This window comes from Montipora capricornis, chromosome 3 (genome assembly GCF_036669925.1).
Source record: "Montipora capricornis isolate CH-2021 chromosome 3, ASM3666992v2, whole genome shotgun sequence".
NCBI lineage: Eukaryota > Metazoa > Cnidaria > Anthozoa > Scleractinia > Acroporidae > Montipora > Montipora capricornis.
In genome coordinates this window covers 13,008,488-13,028,081 of record NC_090885.1, presented here as the reverse complement: position 1 = coordinate 13,028,081, position 19,594 = coordinate 13,008,488, and the positions used below count along the sequence as shown (strand labels likewise).

The 19,594-nt window shown below is 40.0% G+C and overlaps 3 protein-coding genes across 5 annotated transcripts in view; 1 reads left to right on the top strand and 2 right to left on the bottom strand.

Annotated features, from left to right (window-relative positions):
- Positions 1-1,473, top strand: part of LOC138042258 (homeobox protein not2-like) — a 20,033-nt gene extending 18,560 nt beyond the window's left edge. Inside the window, exons 1-2 of one of the 2 annotated variants that reach the window (XM_068888095.1) lie at positions 1-571; positions 936-1,473. The exon at positions 1-571 is cut by the window's left edge and continues 77 nt beyond it. In XM_068888095.1, the coding sequence (XP_068744196.1) occupies positions 316-571; positions 936-1,231 (552 nt within the window). In that variant the 5' untranslated portion in view covers positions 1-315 and the 3' untranslated portion in view covers positions 1,232-1,473. The remainder of the gene's footprint in view (positions 572-935) is intronic. The other variant, XM_068888083.1, reaches the window with a different exon arrangement.
- Positions 1,474-4,930: 3,457 nt separating this feature from the next.
- LOC138041135 (adenosine receptor A2b-like) lies at positions 4,931-7,665 on the bottom strand. Its single transcript, XM_068886907.1, has 2 exons — positions 7,589-7,665; positions 4,931-7,436 (listed from the first exon to the last, which is right to left on the bottom strand). The coding sequence occupies exon 2, from the start codon at positions 6,903-6,905 to the stop codon at positions 5,916-5,918; it is 990 nt and encodes a 329-aa protein (XP_068743008.1). The 5' UTR covers positions 6,906-7,436; positions 7,589-7,665; the 3' UTR covers positions 4,931-5,915.
- Positions 7,666-10,854: 3,189 nt separating this feature from the next.
- On the bottom strand, positions 10,855-18,740 carry LOC138041134 (adenosine receptor A2b-like). 2 transcript variants are annotated; one of them, XM_068886906.1, is made up of 2 exons: positions 18,500-18,740; positions 10,855-13,531 (listed from the first exon to the last, which is right to left on the bottom strand). In XM_068886906.1, exon 2 carries the CDS (start codon positions 12,991-12,993, stop codon positions 12,004-12,006), a length of 990 nt encoding a protein of 329 aa, XP_068743007.1. In that variant the 5' UTR covers positions 12,994-13,531; positions 18,500-18,740; the 3' UTR covers positions 10,855-12,003. The 2 variants fall into 2 exon arrangements, with proteins under 2 accessions (XP_068743007.1, XP_068743006.1); XM_068886905.1 differs by lacking the exon at positions 18,500-18,740 and adding an exon at positions 13,684-13,765.
- Between the last annotated feature and the right edge of the window lie 854 nt (positions 18,741-19,594).

Below are 19,594 nucleotides of genomic sequence, written 5' to 3'. Positions count from 1 at the left end.
CTCGCGCCACGTTCTCAGCAAATCAGAGGCAAAAGTGAAACCACATGTGACAATTGTTGAACGTTTTCCCCGCGTTTAGCGCCGGCTGCACGTTTATACATTTCCCTTTGATTGGCTCATTAAATGTTCTGTCAAGATTGTGATTGGCTTAAAGCCGTGGCTCAGGTTCGGTTTTCTCAGTAAAAATAACTCAAATTAGCTGCGCGCAAATTCAGCGGACATTTTTCTTCAATTAGTTTAAGGGAGCCTACGAACGATAAGTAAGAGGAATTATCTGTTTCATTCAACTCTGCCCACGGCAGTTAAAAAGACTGAATGTCTTGGTTGCCACACAAAACGTCACCGCAAATGCGTCGTGTCAACGAAGAAACCAAAAACTCTCATTTTTCAAGTCCTTTTTCTATCCGTGCCATTTTGTCCTCCTCCTCATCGACATCTTCGTCGGCAGTACACTTTTGTCCACCCTTTTCATATCCTGAACTCCCGATCGCTTCTGGGCCAGCACATTACCCGTCATACCATCGCTGCTGTGCACACGGAGCATGCTCTGTCTACTGGACGACAAATGCGGGTAAACTTGTTTAAATTTGCATTACTGTTTTATAATTGAAGCTTTATGCCATGACTGTCTTCCAAGGGATTTCCGTTTACATTACTATTTCCAATACAGCACTTATAGATGAGACTTTGATGCTGTTACGTTGTGTGTAAAGCCGGTCACGAACGATTTCCAATGAAAATTGTTTACCTAATTACCTTTATTGAATCTTACTTTAGCTATCCCCTTTGGTATTGAGGCTATAAACTTCGATTTCAAAACGATTTGACGTTTGAGTTTTTCTCTTTCCGCCTCTTTACATAAACATACACATTCACTAGAAATTTGTGGAATTGGCAAATCTGATCAAGCTATTGTATTTGGCATTTTGTTTCAGACCGAAACAATGAAAGGCCGCCGATGGCAGTTAAAAGGGGCAAAAAGAGGAACAAATTCAAGAAAAGGACACGGACTATTTTCACACCTTCGCAGCTGGAACTACTAGAAAGCAGTTTCTGCCGAGAGCAGTACGTAGCTGGCGAAGAACGCCGCCGCCTGGCCTCTGAGCTTAACCTCACAGAAACGCACGTTAAGGTCTGGTTCCAAAACAGAAGGATTCGACTGAGAAAACAAGCTACACAACAGATAAATGGAGGAAAGAAACCAAAGAAAAGACAATTAGCAAATAAATGAAGAGTGAGAACCAATATGAACTTAAAAGGTTGACCCGGAAGAGATTTTAGTATAGTATAACTTGAACCAATAAAATAAAGAGGTTACCCAATGCCGACGGCGAAGGCTATGAGAACGTAACGGCAAACATCTGAATTTTTAGGCAACAACAATTCGTCAAGGCCCGGGCAAACGGCTTGAACATTAAAGAGAAAACATGAAACATGTTGAATCGAAGTTTAATCGATGTAGAAACCGTTTGCCCTCCCCAGCATTCAACATCGTTCAACATAGGTCAACATAAGGAAATTAGGGAATTTAAGAAACGGCGACGGTTACGACTACGACATCGCCACAAAACAGTAACATCATTGGTTAAAAGAGCATAAATAATCGTGCTGCACGTGCAGCACGGATTTCAGCAAGTATCGTAGCCGTCCTCTGCATAAGGAAGACGTGAAATCACCAAATCTGAGGTTTGACGACAACGTAAGCATGCCGACAGACAATTCTTCATTCTCTCGTCGTTATGCAAAGGACATCTAAGATACTTGCTAAAATCCGTGCTGCACGTGCAGCACTATTATTTATGTTCTTTTAACCAATGATATTATTGTTTTATGACGATGTCGTAGTCGTAAGCGTCACCGTTTCTTGAATTCCCTATAATCGAACTGGGGCCGGTTGCTCGAAGACTGGTTAGTGCTAACGGTTGGTTACGAGGTATCAAAACCCATAGGTTTTCCATGGTATTTAACGCTGGTTAGCGCTAACCATGCTTCTAGTTACCCGGGCCAAATGTTAAAGCCATTTGCCCGTGCGTAAATCGCGCTCCTAGAGTTTGGATAGAGACTTAAGGGAGCTTAAAAAAGAACGACGACGACAGCTACGAGAACGCCACAAAACAATGGGTTTAATGAACAAAAACAATAGCGCCGCACGCCCTGCACGTGCGTTTTGCATTTTGGTACGCCTGCGACTACAGCAACGCCACAAAACAATAATATCATTGCTTTAAAGATCCATAAATACACTCGTGCTGCACCTGCAGCACGGATTTTAGCACGTATTGCGGTCCTCTGCACAACGACGGCGTGAAATCATTAAAATTTGAGGCTTTGTCGACAACGTAAGCATGCAGCAGAGAATCTTTCATTCTCTGTTTTGACTCTGAAACCGCCCGTACCAATTTACTTTTAGGGTACTTCGCCCATATTGTAGGACGTGAACGAGCCTGAATAATCGCGAAAAACTTAAGATAAAGTCAAGTTGTATTCTGAGGTGACGTTTTTGTCTACCTCTCTATCCATGGATGACATGATCAGCTGAAAGGTTCTCCGGTTCATTCATATGAGCCGCATAGATCTTTTTGCAGATACGGCGGCCACTTTGATTTCTATTGTTTCGAAAGACATTATGGGATGCCCAGGGGGCAAATTAATATGTATTTGCCCCCGGGCATCCCATAATAGTTATGTGACACAATAGAAATCAAAATGTTCGCCGTATCTGCAAAAAGGTCTATGTAACAACAGGCAGACCACTCTCTGTTGGTGGGGGCCGTTGTTCATTGAAATCTGAGCATCGATCTTTTGTTATTTATAGGAGAAATACTGATGAACTATACGGTGACTACAATTTGTTCCAATATGCTGAATTTAAAGCAAATGATTCAATAAAAGTTTGAAGATAATGTTCACTGAATCATGTGTCATGTTTTTTTCGCCGGTTAGAACTTGGTTATTTCTAACCGCCTAAGTCAAATATTCATCTCGCAAAAGAGCGCTTAAGACAGCACGGGATAGCAAAAAAAAAAAAAAGAAAAGACACATGACTCAATTAACATTTCCTTCAAACTTTTATTGAATCATTTGCTTTAAATTCTGCATATTGGAACAAGTTGTAGCCACCGGATTGTTCAACTGTATTTCTTCTATAAATAACAAAAGATCGATGCTCTGATTTCAATGAACAACGGCCCCACTAACAGAGGGTGGTCTGCTTCTGATGTAACTTCCAATCTTGCTTCTCGGGCAAATGACTGAGGCATGTAATGCGAAACATGTTCCCGAAGCCTGCCACTCTTAAATGGCGCAATGTGTTTTCTGCTTTGGTGCTCTTGGTGGTATTGATGTAATTTGTATTAACTTCGAATTAGAGTGGTTTTCAATTGAGTGTCGAAAGTAATTAGCGAATTGCTTTGGTTAATGATTACTTCACTCAATGATTGGTTCAAAGTTCTCGTGCCACTTTTTCAACCAATCAGAAGTGAAACCAAAACCAATCGTGGCTCTCGCGTGCATAGTTTTCCGCGCTTTGTGTCGGCTGCGTGTAATTACTTCGAGTTTTGACTGGTTTACCGGATTGTCTCCATCCTTTTTGATTGGCCAAAGTAATTACTTTGTTGGTTTTGGTTTTACGACACTCGTTTGAAAACCGATCTATGTACTAATTAGACTGATTAGCCTCGCTCTCAAGCAACATTTCTTTTGTATTTTGTCCATGCAAACGAGGCTAGTGAGTCTTAGTTGGGTTTCAAGTGGAGTTATAGGCTTCCCTACCTTGTCACCTTGAAAGAAAATTTCATTTCCCGGGAGGCCCACTCCTTAACCACGTGAATCACCTCTTCGATGGCTGTGTTGCCAGCATGGTTGTCCTGGTGGTGTATAGTGGTTATCACACCCGACTAGTAACGGGGGGACGTGGGTTCAAATCCCGCTCACGGCAAGTTTTCTTTCAAACCTTTATTCAGTTAGATATATATATAACTTATATGACTCAACACTGGGCAACTTATAGGACTCAACACTGGACACGTGTGTGTGCCACACATTAAGTGATCAATCAGTCATGTTGCCAGCATGGTTGTCCTGATAGTGTAGCGGTCATCACACCCGACTAGTGATCAGGGGGAAGTGGGTTCAAATCCCGGTCAGGGAAATTGAGTCCTAACATATATATATATATATATATATATACACAGCGCAAGTAGGGGGTTCCAGTTAGCTGCAGAGTGCTCAATACGGTGAAGTAGAGCGAATATAACGTTTAGAATAAAGACAACTTCACAGCGTAGCGACTTCAAGTTTCATGTTTAGACAATCATACAGATCTTACATTTGCATTCGTACTCATTTAAAGACCATTCTAATACTCTAGGGGAGCGTGCTATTTTAAGTTCGACAAAAGGTATTTGTTCTTGTGTCTGCATTTAGAAATTAACTCGTTTCTTTGTTCAGTAGATGGCGCGTATCTGCTTTTATTATGTACAACTTTTCTGTAAGGCACAGGTCGCATCTCTTTGATCCACATTTGTATGGTGAGGCGAAAGACTCTATTGCCCTATTGCGCAGCAGCGTGAATAAAACTCCTGAAGAGTGAAGCTTCAAGCCTTACGAAACAGGCCTGTAGGGCAATTACCGTGTAGCCATGTATATATATATATATATATATATATATATATATATATATATATAGTGCTCAACAAGAACGGAGCGGTAATAACAATGTTTTTCTACTCAATATAGTTTCATATGGACTTTAATACAGGTCTGTTTCGTAGACCAACTAGGAGTTGGACCACTCATCAGTTAAATTCCATGTACACTGTAGCATCGCTGGGGTTTATATACATCAGTAGCGTGATCGTTACAAGATTCAAACTTGAAAAACAATAGTAAAAAAGCATTTGTAAATTAGGTTCAGTCGCATCCTCAACAACCAATCATAAATTTACAAATGCTTTTTTACTATTGTTTTTCAAGTTTGAATCTTGTAACGATCACGCTACTGATGTATATAAACCCCAGCGATGCTACAGTGTACATGGAATTTAACTGATGAGTGGTCCAACTCCTTGTTGGTCTACGAAACAGACCTGTATTAAAGTCCATATGAAACTATATTGAGTAGAAAAACATTGTTATATATATATATAACAATGTATATATATATATCTTGTACTTTAAGCATACGGATTAATGCTCGAGAACTGAACCTAAGAATAGAATTGCGAAACTGGACGGGCCTGTTCCGGTTAGACCTAAAATAAATTACAGATGTGCATAATCGGCTTGTATTACAGGTTACCATTAGCGCAACTAGCTATAAGTGCCAGGAGCCCGATAACAATGACAGTCAGTTGATTACTGTTCTTTGTGAGACAGAACGTCGAAAACACGAGCTATCCATAGAAACCAGCTTCTATGAGCAAAGTAAAAAAAAACTTAAAGGCATTTTAAAATCAGGAAGAATGGTGTTTACATTTTCAAGTATTATATTTGGGTTCAGGGGTAAATATGTCTATACATTATAAACACCTTAATGTCAAGAATATCTCTGAAAACACGGGAGCAGTGTTATTTAAACCATTAATGACCTTCGGGAAAAAAGGAGAGATGGTATATTTTTATGTAACCGTCGGCTCCAGCCTCCCTTTGGATCATATCAAAATTTGCGCCCAAATAGATGCCACAACCGCTCCTACTTGAAAGTCCCGTAATAGATGTTGCCTGAGGTCTTCTCGTCATCTCTTCCAAAAAAAAAGTCTTTTCGGTTAAGGATATTAGATCCGGAAGCAAACGTGCACAGAAGCAGCACATGTTATGCTATTTAATGTTTTGCGCGAGGGCAAGAGGTACTCTCTTGGTCCCAGTTTTAAAGAGTGACACACTTTGGAACCAAGCAAACAAACTTGAGGTGTATTTTAGCCTTTCACCTTAGATCCATCATCGGAGTAGGCTTCCAGAACAATACGACAGACATTGGGGTCCGCAGCGACAGAACAAGAGGCATCGGATATAGAGGACGTCTGATTTCCCATTAACATTGGATGGATCCTGCCAAATGCTCGACGGTAGCTTTTCATGCGCCATGCGTACAAGAACTGGTTACTTGACGAATTAACAAGAACCAGTAAATATTGAAGGTCTCTGAACCAGTTTATGAGATCGCAACTGCAAGTGTCGCACAAGTTAATGACGTATATCATGATGCACGATGGGAGACTACAGATAAAAAAGAAGAGCAGTATTCGAAAGAAGCTCTCCGTAGCCTTCTTTTCCAGGCTAAGACCCCTTCGTTTATCACCCAGGCCAAGAACAGCTCTCATTTGTTTTTCGTGAGCGTTTAGGATATGAATAATTCTCACGAAATAAAAAAATAAAAGGAACGAGGTTAGAATGATTGCTGTGTTAGCGTAAATGAAGGCTAAAGTATAAAATCCAGCAGCGAAATATATCAAGGGCAGGACCACGGAGAAAAGCCAAATTACCACAGACACAGCGATGGCTTTGGTGGAAGATAATTTTCTGATTGTGGTTGAAGTCAAAGCAAGGTATCGGTCGGTTGCCAAGGCAGCTATGCTCAAAATCGAAGCTGTAGAAGTCACGAAATAGGACATGTAAACTAGAACACGAAGTTCCAAGACTTCACGGTGCAGTGCTTCAGAGCTGTGGTACCACACAAATACGGGCTCGGTCACAGTCCCAATAAAACAGTCAGCAATCGCTAAATTCAAGACAAGGTAGTTGAATGAGGATTTCAGGTCCCTATTGGGGTTTTTTATGATGGCCCAACAGATTAATAAATTGCCTGGAGCGGTGATCACACACAAAATGGCCGAAATACAAGCGGTTGTCACGGATGTAGCGAACGGGGCCCAGACATCGTTGCAAAGATTAGCGCCGAACTTCATCTCTTTCTCTCTCTCTCTCTCTCTCTCTCTCTAAAAAAAAAAAAAGAAGTATGTAACGTCTCCTTTAAGTTTTACGCAAAACAGATCATCTGTCCAAGGAATAACTTGAGGTAAATCCGAGCGCAAGATTTTGGTTTACACTTCTACCGTCTTTTCTGTTTATTGTCAAGAGGATCCGACACAAGTTGACAAATTGTTCCGCCACTTTGAAAATTATGAAAGTATTTTTTGAGACACACCAGTGATCTTCATTGGAAGAACTCTTGTGTCCACGAACAGTTCCTGAATCGACGAAGTGAACACGACCAGTCGCTCAAGATAAGCTCCGGCTAGGAACCGAACCGAACCATGCAAGCTTCAGTCTCTTTCCCCAGCAATGAATCAAGATAGTAGTAATTCTTTCCTAGTTGATTCTCTTCCTGTTGAATTGTGCTATGTTTTTCGACACTCTCCTTTAGGAGGGACTGCTTTCAAATGAAGCCTCCGTCTTTGAGTGGTTCTATGGTGCGCAATGCTGCCCGCCTAATCGACCTGAAAACCACAAAAGTAACTTACCATTGGCTCGCATTCAAGTCGATGCATTATTTCTGCAACAAACTGATTTATACCATGGCGGCGATTAACCTTTTCTTCTTTGAAATTGTTAGTAATATCTCTGACAAAGTTAAGATTTCGTTACTTACCAAAAAAACCTTTTTTGGGGTGCCAGTTTTCTTTTCTTAAATTCTCAGTAAATATTTCAAACCACACTGCTTCCCTGTTCAAAAGCGCAGGTGTTCATTCAACGCCGAAAGTAATATTTAGGGAGAAATGAAACAATTTCCTGTTGGATGAAATTGGTGTTTGAATTTTATCGAAAATAAGATCATTGCATGATTAGTATGTATGAGGCCCGTTTTAATTAAACGTCGCATTTTACATGAGCCGAATCTAATGCAAATGAGAAAAATCTGTTGTTTTCGCCCATTTGCATTAGATTCGGCAGATGTAAAATGCGACGTTTAAAACGGGCCTTATTGAAATTCGAAAGAAGAGTTACTCGGTCAGTATATTGAGACGTTAGTAATACATAGAAATGATGAATAACGCCTGTACGTGTTCAGCTTAAAACCCGAGAATAAATATTGAAAGGAACAGCTGATAGTTTGGGTCGTCGTCTAATTTTAAGAACGGGAAAAAAAAACACCAAATTACGTCTAATACTTTTAATTGTCTTGAAGGAGAATAGACGAAAGACGTAAACGACTATAACTTTGCTAAAACATGATACGAAGGATAAAAAAAAAACTAACATTAGCAACAAACGCCGATTAACACTGTCATTTCTATTTTCAAACGATAGCGTAGAATATGATAGATTTCGGTAAATCTTCCGCAGATATATCCGGACAAATTTTGTTTTATAAATTATTAACTCACCCATAAATTGTTATTATTGCTTTTACCAAGTCAAATTTTGAAATTAGAAATAATCATTGTCAGTAATTAAAGAACACAATCCGATCAGGGGAGGGCAAAATAAGCACACACTCCAACCGAATACCGTGCAGAGATTCCTTGATCAGTGGATCGAAGTTCTGTTGACTTGGAAGCCGCCAGTCTTTATGTTCTTTTAACCAATGATATTATTGTTTTGTGGCGATGTCGTAGTCGTAAGCGTCACCGTTTCTTAAATTCCCTATAATCGTACTGGGGCCGGTTGCTCGAAGACTGGTTAGTGCTAACGGTTGGTTACGAGGTATCAAAACCCATAGGATTCCATGGTATTTAACGCTGATTAGCGCTAACCATGCTTCGAGTTACCCGGGCCAAATATTGAAGCTATTTGCCTGTGCGTAAATCGCGCTCCTCGCGTTTGGATAGAGACTTTAGGGAGCTTAAAAAAGAACGACGACGACGGCTACGAGAACCCCACAAAACAATGGGTTTAATGAACAAAAACAATAGCGCCTCACGCCCTGCACGTGCGTTTTGTATTTTGGTACGCCTACGACTACGGCAACGCCACAAAACAATAATATCATTGCTTTAAAGAGCCATAAATATAATCGTGCTGCACCTGCAGCACGAGGTTGTGTAGAGGACATGAAACATTTTAATTTTTTTTTTCCAAACAACCACACCGTTCATACCAATCTTGTTCCTGCAATGTTGATACACACTTTTCATTTCGCACAACTTGGGGTTTTTACGAAATTTTTGCAATAACGGGAAATGATATATTTAGACGACGTTCTGGTCGGCGGCGTGGTCGCCTTGCGTAATAAGCTCCGTTTTAAGATCTTTGACGCCGACGTCGACAAAAACGTCACCTCAAAATATAACTTTGCGCTGTCGTATGTCTTTCGCCATTATTCCATCTCGTTCACGTCCTACAGTGTGGGCGAAGTATCCTAAAAATAAATTGGTACGAGTGGTTGGGAAAAATATAGAAAAAAGGTTTGTATTTTCACGTTCACGTTGTAACCGCAAACTTGGTAATTTCACGTCGTTGTTTCATGAGTAAAATACAGCAAGCATAAGTGCTAAAATGCGTGCCGCACGTGCATCACGATTATTTGTCCTCTTTTAACCAATGATATTCTTGTTTTGTGGCGTTATCTTTGACGACATCATCGTAGATTTTAAAGTCCACGTTCACGTTCAGTAGAGATATTAAGGTCGTGTTCTATTGGGATCAACCGTTTTTAGTTGGTTGGGTTTTTTAGTGTTCTATTCGGAAAAAAAAACTGTTTTCGGGTTGTTTGGTTGATCAACTTTTTCAACCGGCATCAAACAAGGTTGAAAAAGCATTGGCAGCGACCGCTGTCGTTTACGCGGGCCATTTAAAGTCGGCCGCGGGTTCCTGCAATGTTGCTTTCCCTCAACTTGTCAACGCTGAAAAGTCTGGTAATAACTATTTCCAGGAGTTATCACGTTTCCACTGAAAACGGTTGGAAAAGTGTTTTATTGGGGAACCTCAACCACTTCAACCTAAACCGGTTGCTGTTGAAACTGTTGATCCCAATAGAACACGACCTAAACGTCATGTTCACGTGAAGCGGTAAACGGGAAACGGTAGGTTATCATCCGGCTCGTCATAAAAGCGTGAAAATTCTCTTATGCGAACTTGTCTTTCCCCTTAGAGATAATAGGGTGTTTTCACGTGACGTCATGGTGGCCATGTTGGTGTACCGGACTAATCCTCCGGGAATTAACTCTATTATCATGCAAACGTTTTATTTTGTTTCGGTGGAAAAACAAAGTTACTGGTCACTTGAGTGAGAACACTCTATAGGCAAGAACTGAGCTAACATCAAACAACTTTGTTCCATTCTTGGCAAAACGCAAATTTCAGTCCAACGTTTGCCGTTAGCCGTAAACGCGATGCCCAAATCTCTCTAATAACAGAGTTATTTGGGTAACCTCTCTATCCATGGATGACATGATCAGCTAAAAGGTTCTCCGGTTCATTCATATGAGCCTCATAGACCTTTTTGCAGATACGGCGGCCACTTTGATTTCTATTGTTTCGAAAGACATTGTGGGATGCCCAGGGGGCAAATTAATATGTATTTGCCCCCGGGTTATTAATTTGCCCCCGGGCATCCCATAATAGCTATGTGACACAATAGAAATCAAAATGTTCGCCGTATCTGTAAAAAGGTCTATGTAACCACGGGCAGACCACTCTCTGTTGGTGGGGGCTGTTGTTCATTGAAATCTGAGCATCGATCTTTTGTTATTTATAGGAGAAATACTGATGAACAATACGGTGACTACAATTTGTTCCAATATGCTGAATTTAAAGCAAATGATTCAATAAAAGTTTGAAGATAATGTTCACTGAGTCATGTGTCATGTTTTTTTCGCCGGCTAGAACTTGGTTATTTCTAACCGCCTAAGTCAAATATTCATCTCGCAAAATAGCGCTTAAGACAGCACGGGTAGCAAAAAAAAAAAAAAAAGACACATGACTCAATTAACATTTCCTTCAAACTTTTATTGAATCATTCGCTTTAAATTCTGCATATCGGAACAAATTGTAGCCACCGTATTGTTCAACTGTATTTCTTCTATAAATAACAAAAAAAAAAAAAAAAAAAAAAAAAAAATATATATATATATATATAACTTATATGACTCAACACTGGGCAACTTATAGGACTCAACACTGGACACGTGTGTGTGCCATTAAGTCATCAATCAGCCATGTTGCCAGCATGGTTGTCCTGATCACACCCGACTAGTGATCAGGGGGAAGTGGGTTCAAATCCCGCTCAGGGAAATAACAGTTTTCCCCAGAAGTTGTCCAGTGTTGAATTTCCCGAAACTTTCTCACTCTCCCTCGGTGAAGTAGAGCGAATGTAACGTTTAGAGGAAAGACAACTTCACAGCGTAGCGACTTGAAGTTTCATGTTTAGACAATCATCAGGCTACAGATCTTACATTTGCATTCCTACTCATTTAAAGACCATTCGCAGTTTAGCACAGCTAGCTATAGGTGCCAGGAGCCCGATAACAATGACAGTTGTTTCAGTTGATTACTGTTCTTTGTGAGACAGAACGTTGAAAACACGAGCTATCCATAGAAACCAGCTTCTATATGAGCAAAGTAAAAAAAAAAACATAATGCTAATTTTAAAGGCATTTTAAAATCAGGAAGAATGGTGTTTACATTTTCAAGTATTATATTTGGGTTCAGGGGTAAATATGTCTATACATTATAAACACCTTAATGTCAAGAATATCTCTGAAAACACAGGAGCAGTGTTATTTAAACCATTAACGACCTTCGAGAAAAAAGGAGAGATGGTATCTTTTATGTAACCGTCGGCTCCAGCCCCCTTTGGATCATATCAAAATTTGCGCCCAAATAGATGCGACAACCGCTCCAACTTGAAAGTCCCGTATTAGATGTTGCCTGAGGTCTTCTCGTCATCTCTTCCATAAAAAAAAGTTTTTTTGGTTAAGGATATTAGATCCGGAAGCAAACGTGCACAGAAACAGCACATGTTATGCTATTTAATGTTTTGCGCGAGGGCAAGAGGTACTCTCTTGGTCCCAGTTTTAAAAAGTGACACACTTTGGAACCAAGCAAACAAACTTGGGGTGTATTTTAGCCTTTCACCTTAGACCCATCATCGGAGTTGGCTTTCGGAACAATACGACAGACATTGAGGTCCGCAGCGACAGAAGAAGAGGCATCGGATACAGAGGACGTCTGATTTCCCATTAACATTGGATGGATCCTGCCAAATGCTCGACGGTAGCTTTTCATGCGCCATGCGTACATGAACTGGTTACTTGACGAATTAACAAGAACCAGTAAATATTGAAGGTCTCTGAACCAGTTTATGAGATCGCAACTGCAAGTGTCGCACAAGTTAATGACGTATATCATGATGCACGATGGGAAACTACAGATAAAAAAGAAGAGCAATATTCGAAAGAAGCTCTCCGTAGCCTTCTTTTCCACGCTAAGCCCCCTTCGTTTATCACCCAGGCCAAGAACAGCTCTCATTTGTTTTTCGTGAGCGTTTAGGATATGAATAATTCTCACGAAATAAAAAAATAAAAGGAACGAGGTTAGAATAATTGCTGTGTTAGCGTAAATGAAGGCTAAAGTGTAAAATCCAGCAGCGAAATATATCAAGGGCAGGACCACGGAGAAAAGCCAAATTACCACAGACACAGCGATGGCTTTGGTGGAAGATAACTTTCTGATTGTGGTGGAAGTCAAAGCAAGGTATCGGTCGGTTGCCAAGGCAGCTATGCTCAAAATCGAAGCTGTAGAAGTCACGAAATAGGACATATAAACTACAACACGAAGTTCCAAGACTTCGCGGTGCAGTGCTTCAGAGCTGTGGTACCACACAAATACGGGTTCGGTCACAGTCCCAATAAAACAGTCAGCAATCGCTAAATTCAAGACCAGGTAGTTGAATGAGGATTTGAGGTCCCTATTGGGGTTTTTTATGATGGCCCAACAGATTAATAAATTGCCTGGAGCGGTGATCACACACAAAACGGCCGAAATACAAGCGGTTGTCACGGATGTAGCGAACGGGGCCCAGACATCGTCGCAAAGATTAGCGCTGAACCTCATCTCTTCCCCCCTCTCTCTCTCTCTCTCTCTCTAAAAAAAAGAACTAAGTAACGTCTCCTTTAAGTTTTACGCAAAATAGATCATCTGTCCGAGGAATAACTTGAGGTAAATCCGAGGGTACTTTTTTGGTTTACACTTCTACCGTCTTCTCTGTTTATTGTCAAGAGGATCCGACACAAATTGACAAATTGTTCCGCCACTTTGAAAATTATGAAAGTATTTTTTGAGGCACACCAAGGATCTTCATTGGAAGAACTCTTGTGTCCACGAACAATTCCTGAATTGACGAAGCGAAGACGACCAGTCGCTCAAGATAAGCTCCGGCTAGGAGAGCTGATCCGAACCGAGCCGAACCATGCAAGCTTCAGTCTCTTTCCCCAGCAATGAATCAAGATAGTAGTAATTCTTTCCTAGTTGATACTCTTCCTGTTGAGTTGTGCTATGTTTTTCGACACTCTCGTTTAGGAGGGACTGCTTTTAAATGAAGCCTCCGTCTTTGTGTGGTTCTATGGTGCACAATGCTGCCCGCCTAATCGATCTGAAAACCACAAAAGTAACTTACCATTGGCTCGCATTCAAGTAAATGCATTATTTCTGCAACAAATTGATTTATACCAGGGTGTCGATTAACCTTTTCTTCGATGAAATTGTTAGTAATATCTCTGGCAAAGTTAAGATTTCGTTACTTACCAAAAAAACCTTTTTTGGGGTGCCAGTTTTCTTTTCTTAAATTCTAATTATTTGAAACCACACTGCTTCCCTGTTCAAATGCGCAGGTGTTCATTCAACGCCGAAAGTAATATTTAGGGAGAAATGAAACAATTTCCTGTTGGATGAAATTGGTGTTTGAATTTTATCGAAAATAAGATAATTGCATGATTAGTATGTATGAGGCCCGTTTTAATTAAACGTCGCATTTTACATGTGCCGAATCTAATGCAAATGAGAAAAATCTGTTGTTTTCGCTCATTTGCATCAGATTCGGCAGATGTAAAATGCAACGTTTAAAACGGACCTTATTGAAATTCGAAAGAAGAGTTACTCGGTCAGTATATTGAGACGTTAGTAATACATAGAAATGACGAATAACGCCTGTACGTGTTCAGCTTAAAACCCGAGAATAAATATTGAAAGCAACAGCTGATGGTCGTCGTCTAATTTTAAGAACGGGAAAAAAAAAAAAAACACCAAATTACGTCTAATACTTTTAATTGTTTTGAAGGAGAATAGACGATAGACGTAAACGACTATAACTTTGCTAAAACATGATACGAAGGATAATAAAAAAAAAAAACATTACCAACAAACGCCGATTAACACTGTCATTTCTATTTTCAAACGATAGCATAGAATATGATAGATTTCCGAATCGGTAAATCTTCCGCAGATATATCCGGACAAATTTTGTTTTATAAATTATTAACTCACCCATAAATTGTTATTATTGCTTTTACCAAGTCAAATTTTGAAATTAGAAATAATCATTGTCAGTAAGAACACAATCCGACCAGAAGAGGGCAAAATAAGCACACACTCCAACCGAATACCGTGTAGAGATTCCTTGATCAGTGGATCGAAGTTCTGTTGACTTGGAAGCCGCCAATCTGTCTCTTTCTGTTTCTTTTTCCTATAGTTTTTGAACTAAGGTCTCTGAATTGAAAAGTTGCCTTTTCAGGTTTGTTGAAAATTCACGAACATTGATCTTTTCGGTAAATACAATGAATGCGAAGACACCCAAAGACGATCGCTAATTTGAGGTGCACACCACAAAAAGGGAAAATATCATTCTGTTTTAGAAACGGACGTAAAGATAGCAGAGTAACAATTTCTCTCAAAAAAGAAACGACAGTTTTCAATTTACAATACATGTTTCGACATACTCATGTCATCTGGACGTCAAGAAGATTATTTCTTACTACGGAAAAATTATTTTCCGTCATCATGATGAGTCATCGACAAGATTATTCGCAGGTATCTTTCTAAGAAAAAAGAATCATTCTCTGACTGGGCGGGACGCCTCATCCAACTCCGGGAAACCTTCTACGCACTTCTATAAACTCCCTTATGTTGGCCGGTTTTCTGAAATCGCCCAGACTAAGTTAAGACAACTACTCAAACATTATTGTAAAGCTGATATAGATGTTAAGTTGGTCTTTAGTACGTTTAAACTTAGAAACATGTTCAGCGCGAAAGATTCAGTACCGCAAGGTCTACGTTCGCGTGTTGTTTATAAATGTAGCTACATTGGCGAGACCACTCGCCACCTTTGTACACGTGCTCGTGAGCATTTCTTTTCGGACAAGTCTTCGCATGTTTACAGACACCTGCAGTCATGCAGAATGTTTCACGATCCTCGATTCTGTCGCCTCAAAATTCCAAATTAAGATCAAAGAGGCATTGCACATTAAGTGGGAAAATCCCATTCTTAATCAGCAGTTGAGGCATTTAGATTTGTCTCTTTGTTTTTAATTACGCTGTTCTTTTGTCTTTTATTTTATTGCTATGTGCGCTATTTTTGTTTCCTGCGCATTTCATACGTCATATTCAAATTGTACGCAAGTTCTGACACGTAATTTTGTAACGTACCTTAATATAAATTCAAGTGTGCAACCGTGAAAAAAGCTCATTTGCAACTGAAGATGACATGAGTGTGTCGAAACATGTATTGTAAATTGAAAATTGAAAATTGTCGTTTCTTTTTTGAGAGTTTTAGAAGCATTTGTACAGGTAATCATAATTTCGAGCGCAATTTGGAATAAATAAGCATTCAAAGAGGCCTTACAAGGGAGCTTCTGATGTCGCTTTGTCGCTCATTTTCCAGTCCACGTGTCGCCTATTTGGCTAGAGACAAATGTCGCTGTCGTTTTTTCGCTTCAATACAATTGTCGCTGTCGCTTTTTCGCTAGAATACAAATGTTGGCTAAACGTGCTTAATTTTTGCGTCCTGTAATTTTTTTTTAATTTAAAGAGTAAAAACTTCCTTCTTTTTATAGAAGATCAACCACTACTGAAATCACCATTACTGAGAAAGCCAGAGATTGACTTTTGAACGGTTTTGGTGATCTTAGCGCCCTTAACGGGCTTAGCCACAGGAGCCTCATTATGGCACCAACATGTGTTTTTCTGGAAGAGGAACAGTTAAGGACGCGTCACTTCCAATATTTGCTAACTACTATAATTAGTTTGTAAAACAGTTTCTTCCGCGACCATTGGCGCTCATTCTCTTCTCGGTCTCTGACCCCACACGAAAATAAAAGAGCTGACAGTTTGGAAGTTATTACTGTGGCAGAGTTTGCTGAGTGGTTAAAGTCATTGCACATCATGCTTCCAGCATGCAAGAGAGAAAACAGTTTATTCCCCACCTTTTAACTGCCCCGACCTCCAGAATTGATCAGAAATTTTCCAAGGAAGACCGTCAAAACCCTCTCTGTAATTATTAGTCAGTAACTACTGGTAAACAGTGTGACAGTCAGACAACTTACCTTTCCTTTCTTTACCCTTGCAGCTCTTTTTGTCCTTCTTTTTGCTTTTTTTTTAGAATGATGTGAAAACGAGCTACGGAAGTGTTTATACGGTCATCGAAACTAAAAAATCAAGCAACAATTAAGCCCTCGCATTAATTATTAATTGCCGTCATTGCTGGACACTTTAAATGCAAGCGAAGGCCGTCAAAACCCTCTTTAGTAATTAGTAGTCCGTAATTACTGGTAAACAGTTTCAGACAAGTTACCTTTCCTTTCTTTCCCCTCGTGGCTCTTTTTTCTTTTTGTCCCTCTTTTTCCTTTTTTTGAGAATGCTGTGACTGCTGTGTGATTTTTTTAACGTTTTCCCATTTCACGTTATCCTTGCGGAATGGAAAAAAGCGAAGGTGACCCCTCTGCACAAATCAGGTACAAAAGATGACCCAAGAAATTATCGCCCCATATCCGTTTTACCAGTGGTATCTAAAGTCCTAGAACGTTTAATCCACAAGCAACTTGCAAGTTATTTTGACGATCATAACTTTGCTCTGTAAATCACAATCCGGTTTTAGAAGAATGAGCTCAACTGAGACGGCTGTAACCTATTTCGCCGAGGAGATTCTCATGAATATGAATAGGGGCTTAGCCACTGGTTCTGTGTTTATTGACCTGGCAAAGGCTTTCGACACAGTTGGCCATGATATTTTGCTTAGCAAATTAGAATATTACGGTGTATGCCATGAAAGCCTTCCATGGTTTAAGAACTACTTCACGGGAAGAAAGCAGTTCGTGTAGCCTCCTACGCAAACGTTCTTACGGGTTCGTCACGCAATCATATGATTGCGTGACGAACCCGTAAGAACGTTTGCGTAGGAGGCTACAGTTCGTGCCCATTGATTCTCTGTCATCTGAAGAGCTTGCCATAACTTCTGGAGTACCGCAGGGGTCCATACTCGGACCCCTGTCATTCATTGTCTACATTATGACCTACCATGTTTTGTCCAACACTGTTCTGTAGATATGTATGCTGATGACACAGCTTTATATCTTGGTGGTCCAACTGCACACAATTTAATTTTTTACATTAACGAAGATCTTCAGTGTTTATCTGAATGGCTAGAAGACAATAATCTTGTTCTCAATGTTTCAAAAACTAAGTGTGTACTATTTACATCTTAAAGGCATAAAGAGCGCGATTGCATTTTAAATCTTAATCTTCTCGGAAAGTCCATATCTTGCGAAACTAGTTTTAAATACCTTGGCGTGGTGTTCGACAACTTTATGACTTGGAAGGCTCACACGGACTATGTGTGTAAAAAGGTGGCATCTAGAGTTAGTATCCTGGGCCGTGTTAGAAGTTTCGTCACAAAAGAGGCAGCAACACTTGTTCGCAACGTTTTGATTCTTCCGTTATTTGATTACTGTGACATTGCCTGGAGTAACCTTCTACAGCAAGAGTCGAAGAACCACATTGCTCTCGCTTTTGTGAAGCAATAGAGCAGCTGCACTGGCCGACTCTTTCCAGCAGACGCTCTTACCACAAGGCTAAACTCGTTTTTCTCTGTCTTCACTCATTAGTTCCTAGTTATTTTTCATTATATTTTACTAGATTTTCGAACATTCACAATTATTTTACAAGGCAATGTATGAGGCTATCCCTACCAAACGTGAAGCAATTTTTTTTGGAAAAGGACCTTTCTTTTTACTGGCGCGAAGATTTTTAACAATCTCCCTTTAAACACTGTGAAGGGTGAAAACATTCAAACGTTCTGTCGCCGAGCAAGACATTTCTTTTTATCATAACTTTTATATCTTATTACTATTTTAGGCTTTAAATGTGATTTCGCATTGTATTTTAAGGCTTTTTAGTGTAGTTTTTATATTCTAGTATTGTATTTTATTAGGCTTTTTTAATTGTAATAGTTCATGAAATTTCGTGATGTAAATTAACTTTTTTAAGATACAGGACCCCTATGGAGACCAGCCTTAGAGCTGAATTGGCTGCCTTGTGTAAATAAAGTTTACTTACTTACTTACTTACTTACTCGTATTCCACGTTAGCAAAAAGGCCCCAGAAAAGCCGCACAGACGCGATGAAAGTCATCGAGTTACAGAGAATCATGACTGACGTGACTACGTGTCGACCTTTGTACCAAAAAAAGAAATGAGACATAAGACGCTCATTACATAAAACGTGCGTCAAGTGTTGAATGATGGTTTGTTTAATATATCTTAATTTGCACAAGAAATATACATTTAGCGACACCAACAGAAGAGAAGATTTAGGGTAACTACTTGGTGTAGGCACTCATATAGTGGTCCGGTGTAGTAACTCATATAGTGGTCCCAGGTGGCGTACTGAACAACGCTTAATCATCCCTAGCCGTACCTAAGCATCCCTAACCGTACTTAAGCATCCCTAACCGTACTTAAGCATCCTTTATCATCCTTAGCCGTACTTAAGCATCCCTAACCGTACTGAAGCATCCTTCTTCATCCCTAACCGTACTTAAGCATCCTTTATCATCCCTAGCCGTACTTAAGCATCCTTCTTCATCCCTAGCCGTACTTAAGCATCCTTAATCATCCCTAGCCGTACTTAAGCATCCCTATGCGTAGTTAAGCATCCTTCTTCATCCCTAACCGTACTTAAGCATCCTTTATCATCCCTAGCCGTACTTAAGCATCCTTAACCGTACTTAAGCATCCTTTATCATCCTTAGCCGTACTTAAGCATCCCTATGCGTACTTAAGCATCCTTCTTCATCCCTAACCGTACTTAAGCATCCTTTATCATCCATAGCCGTACTTAGGCATCCTTAACCGTACTTAAGCATCCTTAATCATCCCTAGCCGTACTTAAGCATCCCTAGGCGTACTTAAGCATCCTTCTTCATCCCTAGCCGTACTTAACCATCCTTTATCATCCTTAGCCGTACTTAAGCATCCCTAACCGCACTTAAGCATCCTTAATCATCCCTAGCCGTACTTAAGCATCCCTAAGCGTACTTAAGCATCCTTCTTCATCCCTAACCGTACTTAAGCATCCTTTATCATCCCTAGCCGTACTTAAGCATCCTTAATCATCCCTAGCAGTACTTAAGCATCCCTAAGCGTACTTAAGCATTCTTCATCCTCCC

Coding starts and splice junctions, on each gene's coding strand:
- LOC138041135 (XM_068886907.1), bottom strand. CDS start 6,905: ATGAAGTTCGGCGCTAATCTTTGCAACGATGTCTGGGCCCCGTTCGCT.
- LOC138041134 (XM_068886906.1), bottom strand. CDS start 12,993: ATGAGGTTCAGCGCTAATCTTTGCGACGATGTCTGGGCCCCGTTCGCT.